The sequence below is a fragment of the Trichosurus vulpecula genome, chromosome 6 (genome assembly GCF_011100635.1).
Source record: "Trichosurus vulpecula isolate mTriVul1 chromosome 6, mTriVul1.pri, whole genome shotgun sequence".
Classification (NCBI taxonomy): Eukaryota; Metazoa; Chordata; class Mammalia; order Diprotodontia; family Phalangeridae; genus Trichosurus; species Trichosurus vulpecula.
In genome coordinates this window covers 31,685,661-31,700,031 of record NC_050578.1, presented here as the reverse complement: position 1 = coordinate 31,700,031, position 14,371 = coordinate 31,685,661, and the positions used below count along the sequence as shown (strand labels likewise).

The 14,371-nt window shown below is 39.5% G+C and overlaps 2 protein-coding genes across 2 annotated transcripts in view; both read right to left on the bottom strand.

The window, feature by feature from the left end:
• F11 (coagulation factor XI) overlaps positions 1-7,912 on the bottom strand; it is a 30,679-nt gene extending 22,767 nt beyond the window's left edge. Inside the window, exons 1-2 of the mRNA XM_036763223.1 lie at positions 7,823-7,912; positions 6,029-6,087 (exon numbers count right to left, since the gene is read on the bottom strand). Coding sequence (XP_036619118.1) covers positions 6,029-6,086 — 58 coding nt within the window. The 5' untranslated portion in view covers position 6,087; positions 7,823-7,912. The remainder of the gene's footprint in view (positions 1-6,028; positions 6,088-7,822) is intronic.
• A 2,854-nt stretch (positions 7,913-10,766) lies between these two features.
• Positions 10,767-14,371, bottom strand: part of KLKB1 (kallikrein B1) — a 33,034-nt gene continuing 29,429 nt past the window's right edge. The window contains exons 15-16 of the mRNA XM_036763551.1: positions 12,606-12,800; positions 10,767-11,009 (exon numbers count right to left, since the gene is read on the bottom strand). Coding sequence (XP_036619446.1) covers positions 12,642-12,800 — 159 coding nt within the window. The 3' untranslated portion in view covers positions 10,767-11,009; positions 12,606-12,641. The remainder of the gene's footprint in view (positions 11,010-12,605; positions 12,801-14,371) is intronic.

Below are 14,371 nucleotides of genomic sequence, written 5' to 3'. Positions count from 1 at the left end.
TCTTCTACATCATTGAAGTATACAGATGAACTCTGAAGTTATGCTGTCTTCAACAGGTCTTCAACAGGCATTCTTCTTGCTATAACTAAAAAGCCCCTTAATGACTATAGAAAGCCAACTTATTGGTGATGAGTTAATATATCCAGGACATCTGATTTATGCCTTTAGTTTAGTTGGAAGAGAGTTGCCTGAGGCTTTGAGAACTCACACTGCTAACCCAGAGCAAGTCACACTGCTAATAAGCATCAGAAGTGGATCAGAGTTCTAGTCTTTTTGACTCTGGGTCTAGCACTCTATCCATGGCTCTCTACCTCTCTGTTGATGTTGAAAATGCATTAATAATATCATTAATTAACCCATTTAAATGATAAAGCCATCCTAAAATATCTTTAGGAAATGAAGGATAAAGGAAGCTTTTACGGAATCATGGCTATTGCTCTCCCTCTTTTTTAAAAGTTGATTTTAATAATTGAATCTTGTAAAGGGTCACGACAGCATACAGTGAGGAATTTTTTTGTGCTTTCAATGGTATTTTATTTTTTCTCACAATTATATATCAAGAAAAATTTTAGCATTCATTTTTATAAGATTTCGAGTTCCAATTTTTTCTCCCTCCCTCCCTCCCCTTCCCTCCCCTCTTCTGAAAATGGTAGGTAGTTTATACATATACTACCATATAAAACATATTTCCATATTTATCACAGTTGTGGAAGAAGAAATAAACCAAAAGGGGAAAAACACAAGAAATAATAAAGTGGAAAAAATATGCTTCGATTTGTATTCAGAGTCCATCGGTTCTTTATCTGGATATGGATAAGCATTTTCCTTTATGAGTCCTTAGTACTTGTCTTGAATCATTGTGTGGCTGAGAAAAGCTGAGTCATTCATAGTTGATCATCACATGATGTTGCTGATACTGTGTACAGTGTTTTCCTGGTTCTGCTCGTTTTGCTTTGCATCAGTTTGTACAAGTCTTTCCAGGTTTTTCTGAAATGTACCTGTTCATCATCTCTCATTGCACAATAGTATTCCATTATATTCATATACCACAGCTTGTTCAGCTGTTCCTCAATTGATGGGCATCCCCTCAATTTCCAATGTTTTGCTATAAATATTTTGCACCTGTAGGTCCTTTTCCCTTTTATGATCTCTTTGGGATACACACCTAGTAGTGGTATTGTTGGATCAAAGGGCATCACAATTTGGTTGTCCTTTGGCCATGGTTCCAAATTGCTCTCCAGGATGGTTGGATCAGTTCTCAACTCCACCAACAATGCATTACTGTCCCAATTTTCCCATATCCTCTCCAACATTTATCATTTTCCTTTTTTTGTAATTTTAGTCAATCCAATTGGTGTGAGGTGGTATTTCAGAGTTGTTTTAATTTGCATTTCTCTAATCTAAAGCAATTTAGAGCACTTCTTTATATGCCCATAGATAGCTTTGATTTTTTCATCTGAAAACTGCCTGTTCATATACTTTCACCAATAATCAATTGAGGAAAAGCTTGGATTCTTATAAATTTGACTCAGTTCTCTATATATTTGAGACATGAGGCATTTATCAAAGACACTTGCTGTAAACATTGGTTCCCAGTTTTCTACTTTCCTTCTAATCTTGGTTGCATTGGTTTTATTTCTACAAAACTTTTCAATTTGATATGATCAAAATTATCTATATTACATTTTGTAATGCTCTCTGTTTCTTGTTTGGTCCCCATAGATCTGATAAATAGGCTGTTCCTTGGTCTTCTAATTTGACTGCTTCATTGTTTATGGTAATTTTTAGCAAGATGTTGTTATTTTCTTTACCTCTTTTAGTTGGGTCTATTTTTGTTTTTACTTTGTGTAAGATCAGGATCACCACCCTTACTTTTTTTTTTACTTCAGCTGAAGCATAACAGATTCTGCTCCAGCCCCTTACCTTTACACTGTGTGTGTCTCACTGCTTCATATGTGTTTCTTGTAAGCATTTTATTGTGGGATTCTGGTATTTGATCCACTCTACTATCCACTTCCATTTTATGGGAGAGTTCATCCCACTCACAGTTATGTGAATCACAGTTATGATTACTACCTGTGTATTTCCCTCCATCCTATTCTTCCTCCTGTTTGTCCTCCCCTTTCACCCTTTCCCACCTTACCAGTGTTTTGCTTCTGTCTACCATCTTCCCTGATCTGCCCTCCCTTCTGTCAGTTCCCCCCTCCAACCTTTACTTAATCTCCTCCCATCCTACTTCCCTGTTGGGTAAGATAAATTTCTATATTTAACAGACTGTGTATATTATTCCCTTTGAGGCAATACTGATGAGAGTAAGGTTCAAGATATGCCCATTGCCCCCTCTCCTAATTTCCCCTTCACTGTAAAAGGTCTTTCTCACTTCTTCATGTGAGATAGTTTCCCCATTCGACCTCTCTCTTCTTTCTGCACCCATTGTACTCCTCTTTCTCATCTCTTAATTTTTTATGTCATTCCCTCAAATTCACCTTACACCCATACCCTCTGTCTATGTATATTTCTTCTATCTGTACTACTAGTGGTACAATTTTTAAGAGTTACAAGTATCATCTTCCCATCTAGAGATGTAAACAGTTTAGCTCTATTTAATCCCTTAATGCCTGTTTATGCTTCTCTTGGGTCTTGATATTGAAGGTCAAAGTTTTGGTTTAGTTCTGGCCTCCTTATGAAGGCTTGACATCCTTTTGTTTCCTTGAATGACCATTTTTATGTTGATGTATTATGCTTAGTTTTGCTGGGTAAGTGATTCTTGGTTAGTCTTAGCTCCTTTGCCCTCCAGAATACCATGTTGACCTCCAGTTCTTGCAGCTGCCACGTCCTATGTGATCCTGATTATGACTCGCCAATATTAAAATTGCTTCTTTCTGGCCACTTTTATTTTTCCTCCTTGACCTGATAGTTATGAAATTTGGCTATAATGTATTCCTTGGGAGTTTTATTTGGGTATCTCTTTCCTGAGGTGATCAGTGGATTCTTTCAATGCCTATTTTGCCCTCTGATTCCAGGACATCAGAGCAGTATTTTACATGTTCTTCCTTTTTTTCTCATTCATTTGAATTTGTTGGACTGATTCATGATGTCTCCTAGAGTCATTAGCTTCTCCTGGCCTAATTTGAACTTTTAAGGTGTTGTTTTCCTCACTTAGCTTCTGTACTTTCCATTTGACCAATTGTACTCTATAAGGAGTTGTTTTCTTCACTGGAGTTTTGTAATTTCTTTTCCATTTGGCCAGTTCTACTTTTAAAGAAGTTTTCCAAGCTGTTGAGCTTTTTTCATAATTCTCTTGTATCCCTCTCATTTGGTTTTCTTCTACCTCTCTGATATGATTTTAACCTCATTTTTGAGCTTTTTCATGAGTTCTTCCCATTTTTCTTTGGGGTTTTGTCCATAGATGTTTTCATATCATTGTCCTTTTCTGAGTTTGTGTCTTGGTCTTCCCTGTCACCATAATAATTTTCTCTGGTCAGATTTTTTTTGTTGTTTTTTGCTCATCTTTTTTTGGGGGGTGGCTTTTTCCTTTCTTTTAAATTTGATCTCTGCTTCCAGGGTGCAAGGGGCTCTGTCTCAGTCTTCTTGTGCTAATGGCTGCAAGTCCTGGCTGTTTACTTGGTGTTATGCTGATGTTGCCATGAGGCCCATGGGAGACCCTCATATCTGGTACTGCGTTGAGAGGGAGAGGTGGGGAGTGGTTGGCACTGCTGGAGGCTGTAGGGGCCTGACAGCTTATCTGGTGCTGAACTGGGGTCCTATTGGTGGTGTCTGGCATGTGCTGAGGCCAGATGGAATCTTTCTGTATTTCCCTGGGGCTACACTGAAGCACATGGTGGTTCTCGGAGCTGGAATCTGCTGGTTCCCCTAGCTATGCTAGGGCACATGGTGGGTCCTGGTGTTGGTATTTGCCTGCTCCACTGCACTGAGACTCAGGATTCTCGTGCTGGTTTGCTGAGGTGGGGCTTGCTGCTGGCTTGCTGGGATGCTTCTTGTCCTAGAATGTGCTCTTCTTTTGCCCAAGTGAGATGGACCTTTCTGCTGATCCTCCAAGGCTAAAAGACTGCTCCACCCCAAATTTCTGCTGGCTCTGCTGTTCTACAGTTTGTTCTGGGACACTATTTATGGCTGTTTGGAGGTGAATATGGGAGAGCTACAGCAACTTACTGCTTATTCCATCATCTTGGCTCCCAGTGAGGAATCTCGAAGCAACCTTAGTAACCTTAGAACTGGTGTTATAGCCAAAAATCTCAATTACTTGTACTTCCTTAATATTTTCCTCCATAAAATGACAATTTACTAGATAATGATAGTCTTGGGGCACTGAAATATACTGAGATGACTTCTTAATTATCAAAGAAAGATAGATGTGTCTAATACATTTTTTACTGCCAAGTGAATTTTCTTGACCCTTAATTCTATGAACATGTGAATGTAATTCTAATAACCAGACTCTCTGACTCATTCAAAATGTCCAAATGTGTATGCAGAACTAATCAAGGTTGTCACACTTTAATATGGAAAAATACCAAAAATATGCCATAATTTAGATGTAATGCACCTCAATTTCTTTTCAAAATGCAAGATATGTCCCTTCATTTTTCTTTAAATAAAGATGCATAGGTTTAAAATAATATACTAATATTATGTATCCTACTCAGCTTTTTGGTCTATACATAGTTATTAAGTAGTTTACTAAACATAAGAAGTGGATGAAATCTATTAATCAATTAATAAGCTTGGTCCACAGTTTCTTAAGGAGAGAATGGAAGATTTTAGAACTTTGGTTCATGGGGTAGAAAAAATACTAAGGAGGTTCTTGTGGACATCAGGTGTAAGTTTGAAGAAGAGGCAAGAGGAAAAAATCTCCAAACCCTATCTCAGACAAATAGTAATAATAATAAATTGCATTTGGAAGTACTTTAAAGTTTGCAAAGTATGTCCCCCTCAGTCTCTCTCTATGTTTCTCTATCTATGTCTCTCTGTCTCTGATGCTGTCTTTCTGTCTCTCTCTCTGTTTCTCTCTGTCTCTCTCTGTCTCTCTGTGTATCTGTTCATCTCAGTATGTAGATAAAGAAACTGAAGCTCAGAAAAGATAAATGACTCACCAAGGTGAAGGTCAAGCAACTAGGGCATGGGTTTGAAGCTAGATCTCCTCTGTTCCTGGGGCCAGTGCTTTTGCCACTACAATATCTGGCCTCAGAGGATCTCTGGTGGCATTGCTCCCTCTGCCTCAAGGAAAAGTGTTGACTGTGTGATAACCAGACTGAGCTAATGAATAGCAGAGAGCAATGGAACCAGATAATTCTATTCTTACTAGGAGGAGATGAGATGGGCTTCCAACACTGGACAGCTAGAATGAAAAAGCAGCAGGTGCCATCCTCTAGGACCTCAGGAAAACCATAGGTTAAGGAACATGGTAGACAGGGAAGGAAAATTATGACATCCTCAATAGGAAGCATGTATAGTGGGAACCCAACCAATGTGGGGCATTCATAGATGACTAAAACTATGGGACAATGGGAAATTTTTTAACTGGTTACTTTCTAGGGCTTTGATATGAATCTTTTTTTATATTTATAGCAAACCTGTTCATTTTTTAGCCTTGTGAGCCTGCATGGCTATAAATGGAGTCAGTGGTCACACCCCAGAGGGGCAGGAGATATGGTGTTGAATGAACCAAAAATAATAGAAGTCCCCTAAAACAGTGCTCCCAGGTCTGTCGTGTCAGGGGCAGCCTCTGATTCAAGTTTACAGTTCCAACAAATTATGTTTTATCTCAAAACAACTCAATTCCTGCCACTATCCCTGAAAGGGATTTGCTCTTCTGGGTAAAACAACAGACCTTTCGGAGGGTGCCTTCTACCTACAATTGTTCCAGGAGAACAGAAATTTCTCCCATTCTTTTAAATCCATAAGAGACTTCCCTCTACAAATATGTGTGGGTTCCTAATCTGTTGATTAGAGAATCAGACAACTTCTGGTCTATAATGTTTATATTTTAAAATAAAATCATACTTACCACCCAAAACCAAAGCAAATAAGACAGTGAAATGAATCATTTGATAAAGCCAAATCATTCTGAAAAGAGAAACATATAACATTTTTTGGAGAGAATACAGTTTTTACTTTTTTGATAAACTCATCACTATGCTGATTGATCATTGCAGAAACTTCAATGAAAGAACCATAGAGTTTTTGAGGTGGAGTCTTCCTAGTTGCATTACCTGGTATAGCTGGTGTGCTTAACTCTTTCAGAATTCCCAATGGAATAGGAAGGAACCCAAAGAGGTCACCTGATCCTCTACCTTGCTGAACATAAACAGCTATCAACACTGTTGCAAATCTATGGTACCTCATGCCGAATCAGTAACTTCCTTCCTTCCTCCCTCCCTCCCTTCCTTCCTTCTTTCCTTCTTCCCTTCCTTCCTTCCTTCCTTACTTTCTTCCTTCCTTCTGTCCTTCTTTCCTCCTTTCCTTCCTTCCTTTCTTCCTTTCTCTCTCCCTCCCTCCCTTCCTTCCTCCCTTCCTTCCTTCCTTTCCTTCCTTCCTTTTTTCTTTCCTTCCTTCTTTCCTTCTTTTCTTCCTTCCTCCCTCCCTCCCTTCCTTCCTTCTTTCCTTCTCCCCTTCTTCCCTTCCTTCTTTTCTTCCCTCCCTCCCTCCTTCCCTCCTTCCTTCCTTCCTTCCTTCTTTCTTTCCTTCCTTCCTTCCCTCCTTTCTTTTCTCCTTGGCTCTCTCCTTCCTTCCTTCTCACTCCTCCTCTCCCTCTTTTTTGATCTCTTTTTCCATTTCTGAGATCTCCCTATACAGTTCACCAATGAACTCTCCACTCTCCCTGTGCTACAGTAGAGGACTTTTCCCACGATGCTCTGCACATTTTTGAAATTTAGTAGTAACAGGAGTTCTTGAAGAACATTTAGATGATAGAAGATACATAGTACATAGCAGAACATAGTAGATAATAGAGCTAGCCTCAAAATCAGAAAGACCTGGCTTCAAATACTAGCTGTGGCACATACTATATATACCAGAGGTGCCAAACACACTGCCTGCTGGCCAGCAACACTAGTAACTGTGGCCTGAATCAGTTTAAAATGTAAATGGGAAATATTTAACAATGACAACAATAGAACATAGATAATGTTGGTATGTTGTTCTCTAAGTCAACATGCAGCCTTAGGGATATGGTTTAGCGGCCCTCATTATTACTTACATCATTGGTCCATATTCCCCTGGGGATGTAACCTTAACCACTCAGTGCCCAAGGCAACCCCCTGAGTCAATTACTGTAAATCAGGTGCCCATTTGCATCGGCACAAAAATACTCCTCACCAATCCAGATAAGATCTCCAGCCTGGTCCAAAGTAAAAGTAGTGGTGCTTAAGCTACTAAACTCTAATTGTGCAAAATGATACTTTAATGTCCTGTGTGAGTTAAGGAACTTTCTCTAAACATTGAAATCAACTCTTCTGTGAGAAGGTTGGCAAAGAGGCAAAGGAGAAGAGAATCCCTTGAATCAGGAGCTCTTGTGAGATTAAAAACTGAAAAATGCCTCCCTTCATTCTAGTTATTAGTTATAAATGATGCTAACACTTCCAGTTGGCTTAACCAGTGCAGCGACCCTTCTTAAAAGTTGACTTCTTTGAGATCAGCTTGTCTTGTAATGTGGACCATGTCCCTCAGACCAAAATGAATTCTACATCTAGATTAATACCAAGTCAGTCAATGGTTGGTAAATAAACTAATTAAAAAGCTAATCATAAGATTTATTTGTTCTAAAAGAAAAATGAAATAATTCACAAAAAAAAATCTGTACCTGAAAGCACAGCTGTGTTCCTATTTTGCTTTTAACAGCTCTACAATGAAGAGGTTTCCTTTCCACCAAAAAAGCACACAAAAACCTCTTCCCAGCATGCTCAATGGGCTCCTCCAGGCAAAGTTCACTTGATTTAAATATTTGCTTTCCAGAGTCACCTGTTCTAGGTAAACAGTCTGTGTTTCTGTTGTTTGTGCCTACCCTCAGCTCTGTGAACATTATCACCAATCTCAGCTTCCAAAAAGTTTTAAAGAGAGAAATAGCCTCCTGGCATTTCTTGCTCCAAAATAGAAACTGGCTGGCTCTTGACTATATATTCTATAGCAAGAGGGTTAACCAGTTTGTACTCAGGCAACAGACCAGACTGGACACTTCCTGGAGAGATTTCGGGAAAGCTGAGAGGTACACAGGTGTCTGTTTTGTATATGAGCACACCACCTAGGGTATTTCTGTGGCAACTCTCAGATGACCTATTACATTTCTGATAATATTTGATAGTATCAAGCACAGATTCCAGGAAGAATTTATCATAGCTTTCAGAGAAAATTCACAGTTCTCCAAAATGTCTGGGAAAAAAAGCAGGACCTTAAACTCCCATCTAAGGAGAGATAGAAGGTAGCAGAAAAAAATTTTTTCACCACTATAGAAACTGTAAAACTATAATTTTATCCTGGCCCAAGACCTTAGTGAAAAGGAATGTGTATGAGTGTGTGTGTGTGTGTGTGTGTGTGTGTGTGTGTGTGTGTGTATGGGGAAGGAAAAATGCCAAAGAAAGTGTTATACTTTGTTCAAGGATCATTTGTTTATTGGAAAGCTATCTACAAAGCTGTGAAACTTTGGCAGATTTCAGAGAACACGGTGACAGAGGCAAAAAGACCCCTAGCAAGTCTTTTTAGACCAGTCCCTTCATTTTGCCAGTGAAGAAACTGAGGCCCAGAGAAGAGTGATTTTCCCAAAGTCGTACTCAAAGCCAACTCATGGTGGAGCCAAGAACATGTGTCTAGGGTCCCAGCATATACTCTTCCCAAATATCAGTGAGGGCTGTCTTCCAGATCTATGGCATTTGAGAAAGCAGGCCAGATTCCATTTTGACTCAAGTCCATTTGATATGGTGACTAACTCTGATTTGACAGGTTACAAGCTATAAATAAGGTCTCCAAAATGATGGCAGTAGATCAGATTCCTAAGGAAGTAGGTGAACTGAAAGGAGATTAGGAGGAAGGATAACATCAGCAGAGACAAGAATAACCAATGGAAAGTAAGGAAAGGTACTATTTAAGGAAATAATGAAAGAGACATTTTAGATGAAACTCCTCCGGTTTCAAATAACTGCGGAGCAAGAAGAAACCTAAAGAAGCCTAAGCAAGGGGGCCATTCCTATTTTAGCTGCTCAACACACTTGGTTATCAGCACTGCCATATGAGGGCACAGACTTGAAGAGCATTTTTAAAAGGGATGAGAGGTCAACTCTTTTTTTGGTTGGTCATCAATAAGCATACATGCCAGGCAGTGTGCCAAGTGCTGGGGATACAAAGAAAAGTCAAAAACAACTCCTCCACTCAAGAAGCTCACAGTCTAATGGGAAAGACAATATGCAAACCTCCATGTTGAACATGGAGCTATATCCAGCATATATTGGAGATAATTAATAGAGGGAAAGCAATGGCATTAAAGGAAATTGGGAAAAGCTTCTTGTAAAAGGTTGAATTTCTCCCAAGGAAAAGAAGTTGAAGATTAGGGCTTGGAAGAAGCTTTTGCATACAGAGTGCTTAAATATCTTGGGATTTGGTGTGGAAGCCAATGATTCAGGTATTTTCATTTGATCTGTTGCTATTGTCTATGGACATCTTGGCAGGAAGTCTCTCATTTAAGAAGCTCAGTTTTCTTGAGTTTCTATCTTTTTTTTTTTGCAAAAAGAGGAAATTTGATCTATTCCAATCTCACAAAAGGGATATTCAAGATGCATTGCCTTTATATGAAGTCTGTAGGTAGGATGGTAAGACTCTTTGTGCAGAAAGATTTTAAAGGAAATTGATATGTGAGATTAGATAAAATCATTATGTTCTTGTACCATTTAGAGAGTGTATTTACATGTCCACACTCAAACAATGGTGAAAAGGAGGTAACTTTAACTCCCTGACCATTGCTTATAGGAACAAAAAGCTTCAGAATAAGAGAAGAGCTTTAATGAGGAAATGTTTAGAGGGGTGGGGAGCCTGCGAACTCGAGGTTACATGTGACCCCCTAGGTCCTCAAGTGCAGCCCTTTGACTGAATCCAAACTTCACAAACAAATTTGGATTTGGTCAAAGAGCCATACTTGAGGACCTAGAGGGCCACATGTGGCCTCAAGGCTGCAGGTTCTCCACCCCTGGTAGATGACCCCTGAGGCCCCTTCCAGCTCTGAGGTTCTGGGTATGTGAAGACTCTCTGCAACATGGTACAGTGGAAGGAATGCTGAACTTGTCATAGGACTTGTCTTTTGGTCTTGACTGACACCTATTGCTTGCATGACTTTGGGCAAGTCACAATTTCTCTGGCCTCATTTTCCTAATGTACAAAATGAGGTGTTGGACTAGATGTCCTGTTAGGTCATTTCTAGCTCATATCAATGATCCTCTTTACCCCAGGGACAACAGAAAGTTTGTCAGTGGGAGTAGCTGTCTCAGAAGCATGACTGATAATTAACTTCAGAAGCAGAGGCAATCAGTCACTCAGGACAATACTGAGCTATGGCTAGGAGGACCCCTGGGGGCTAAGCCCCAAAGGGCTGAAGTTTGGCTTTGGGGGCAAAAAGCCTTATTTTCTTCTAGTCATAGAGCTCCACTACCATTAAATGGAACGGAAGTGTTTATCTGCCGTAGCAACGGCCACTCCAAAGGTCAGGTCTAATATGGTTTATAAACACCAAACACAAATTGGAAATAAAAGAACCCCAAACCATGTCTTTAATTTTTTTTTAATTGAAAAACAATGTAGGTCAAAGTTCCAGATCTCAATTACAGACTGAGACAGCAGCATCTTGTTCTTGATTTATTGTAACTTCCAAGATTCCTGTTCGTTTTGCCAGAGTTAATTGCTCCTGTAGCCAACTCTTGATTCTTCAGTTTCTGATTGTTTTTCTGTCTGTGGATTATTCAGACCTTTTAGTTCATCTGGTATTCTTGACTGAAGCCACTTCAGTGTTCCTTTTTATGTCCATCACAGGATGTAGAAGAAAAAATAGTAAAGGAAGGAAGGAAGGAAGGGAAAAGAAAAAGTGAAAGAAAAAGGAAAGAATTCAGAACACTTCCATTTAGCTACTTTGAACCAGTTGGGGTAAAAGATTTGTAGGTGAATATAAAAACCATCAGAGTATTTCATTTAATAATAATCCCAATGACAATCATAATAGCTAACATTTCTATAGTGCTTACTATGTGCCAGGCACTGTACTAAACGCTTTACAGTAATTATCTCATTTCATGCTCACAACCACCATGGGAGGTAGGTGAGATTATTATCCCCATTTTACAGGTGAGGAAACTGTAACGTTTCCACATTACCCATAGATTTGCATTACCCTTTCCTATTCCCCAATACTGTGGATAACCTAGGTTAATCTGATGTAACATTTCATACTTTTAAAATGTCTTACTATTGCTATGATAGAGCTCAATTATCTCCATTTAAGTCCCCTAATACTAAAAATTTCTGGGGCTACTAGGAAAACAATAAATTCCTTACTATAATTCTGTAAGACTGCACAATGAAGCCACAGCACTATTAGAAGACTCTTCTGTCCTGCATAGTCACTGGCCTTATTATTTCTAGGACTTAATTTCCTTTTGGGATGAAAAGGTCCCTGTGCAAAGTAACTCTGCTCATGCATAGTTTGGGGATAACACCTATTCCCTAAATTCCACGATCTATTTGAGGAATAAAAAGGCTGAGGCACAAAAAAAAATGTTGGAGGGGTTGTAACAAATCAGGCACATTGGTGCACTGTTGGTGGACCTGTGAATGGGGGTGGCCATTTTGAAAAATGATCTGGAATTATTTATGAAAAATTCCTAAACAATTTACGCTGGTTGACCTAGCTATACTTTGGTATTCTGTGGCCTATGAAAAGATATGTTAACCTGAGTTAATAGGGAAGGCCTTGGACAGTTTTTTGAAGAATATAGTTGTTGCTGACATGGTGGCACAAATTATCACAACAAAACCATGTTATCTCTGCCCAAGAATTTGGGCGGCTGATAGCATGGTCTGGCACAAAAGACTCCCTCAGAGACAAAAATAATACCAGAAAACATAAGCACAGATGCACAGAAACACCAGACCCCTGGTAGCCACAACTCTCTGCCAGGAAGAAGACTCTCTCTCTCTCTCTCTCTCTGTCTCTCTGTCTCTCTCTCTCTCTCTCTCTCTCTCTCTCTCTCTCTCTCTCTCTCTCTTTTCCCCCTTCAAGGACAGTGAGCTCGGCAAGTCATTTAAAACACCAGCCAGGAAATCAGGAAGTCCTATTCCTCCAAGCTTTTATATGCTATGTACAAGGCAACTCCAATAAAGAAGAAAAACCACTGTTCTTACCATCTGTTTTTGCTATACCCAAATAAACCTTAGATGCTCTGACTCTCATATTGTGTGACAGCTAATTCTTAAATATTTGAAAGCTTCAGATCTGATTCTGCTGATCCAAAAGAAGAAAATGTGGTGGTGGTGGTGGGGAATCACTCTTCCCACTGGGTTATTAGATTTGATAGCCAGCGTATTTGTAAAAGATTCTTGTAGTCTCTCATTACCATTCACAAGCAGCCAGCTTCATCGAGGGACATTGGTCAGTTCTGTGTCATCTCTAAAATCCAGTCTGCGTATGTAACCACTTTGGTATAAACTCCCGGGTGATCCTTTTTAGCACAACCCTCTCCCCAGCTGGTGATGCCAACGAGTTGCCATATTCCATTTTGGTAACAGGACAGGGGGCCACCAGAATCTCCCTGTATCACAGGGGTTGGAAAAACAAAATAGAAAAGAGGTGTTTTCAAAGCCAGTTCATAGTGTAGGTTTCTGCAGGCAGACACAAAAACATACATACACATACACATTTACATAGAGACTTAAAACCTTTTTGGTACTTGACTTGAACTTATTAATGAATGCCAAACTAATGGATGATATGGGTTTCAAAATAACAAAATAATTCTATTACCCTGATAAGAGAATAAATGAAAATTCAAAAGCTTTTGCGCAGTGAGACTATAAGAATCTTTTCCCAAATCTTTTATTTATCATAATACTCCAAAATCTCAGTATAATACTAGTTACCACAGAACAGATTTAAGTATAATGCACGTTTTTCAGAACCCATTTTTGGGTAACTAGAGTACCAAAAAGACCTAATTGTTAGGTGGTTTTACTTATAAGAAAATGCCCCATGTGCCCTCAAGAAAGCATTATAGTAAAACTCCTCTGTACTTCACTGTTCCCCCCATCAAAGATAGTCTTGCAGTTCAGTTGTACTGTGAAGTCCAATTCTTTGTGACCTCGTGGACCATAGTATGCCAAACCCTTTTATCCTCCACTGTCTCTCTCTAAGTCTGGCCAAGTTCACATTCTCCTGGCAACTGGCATCTGTTTCCTAAGCTGACCCTGCCACTCCTCTCCGGACTACAAACCCACCCTTGCCCACCTGCACTCTCTCTTCTACTAGCGGCCCAGTCTAATTTTGTTTTCACTACGTATCAACTCACTGGATCCATTTCATTAACATTCGTTAAGAATAGTAGAGGCAAATACCTTCCCGATACATCAGCTCTTTAGTATGTCCTCCAATCACCCTGGCAGCTAGCTATTGCTTCATCCCAGATTATCCCAAACTAGTACAACACTGATCCGAGTAAATGCTCTGAGTTAGAATCCCAATATTATAATATTTAAGATTTTAGAGAAAAAATAGTTTGGTTTTCTCAGATGGGACTAGAATGATGGGAGCTCATGGGGCATCTATGGATCATTAATGAAATGTCAGCATGTTTGACTGAAGGACGGCCCAAGGGAATAGTAGAACCATGTCATAAAGGTAAATGCTAAAGATGCACTGTGGCATGGTGAATACAGCACTGTATCAGGAGTCAGGGAAGCCTGGATTCGAATCCTGCCTCTGACACTTAGTAGCTACATGACCACAGTCAAATCATTTCATCTGTCTGAGTTTTAGTCTCCCTAGCTGCAAAAATGGAAATATTAATATCTGTAATGCCTATCTTGGTGAAATATTGCTGGGCTCAAACGAGCACATATGTGTGTGTGTGTATTTGTTGTACACACACACACATATACACACATATATACAGAGAAAGAGAGGAAGGGAGGGAGGGAGGAGAGGGAGAGGGACAGAGAGAGAGAGAAACACTATTCAAACTCTGAAATGCTGTATAAATGTCAGTTAATATTATTGGCTAAAAAGTTTGAGTGTTTTTGGGACAGGGGCATAGGAGCATAAAGGAACTTGACCTGAGAGCCCTATGAGGAGACCTGGAGCTCATTGAAGGCTATATAGTATAAAGCT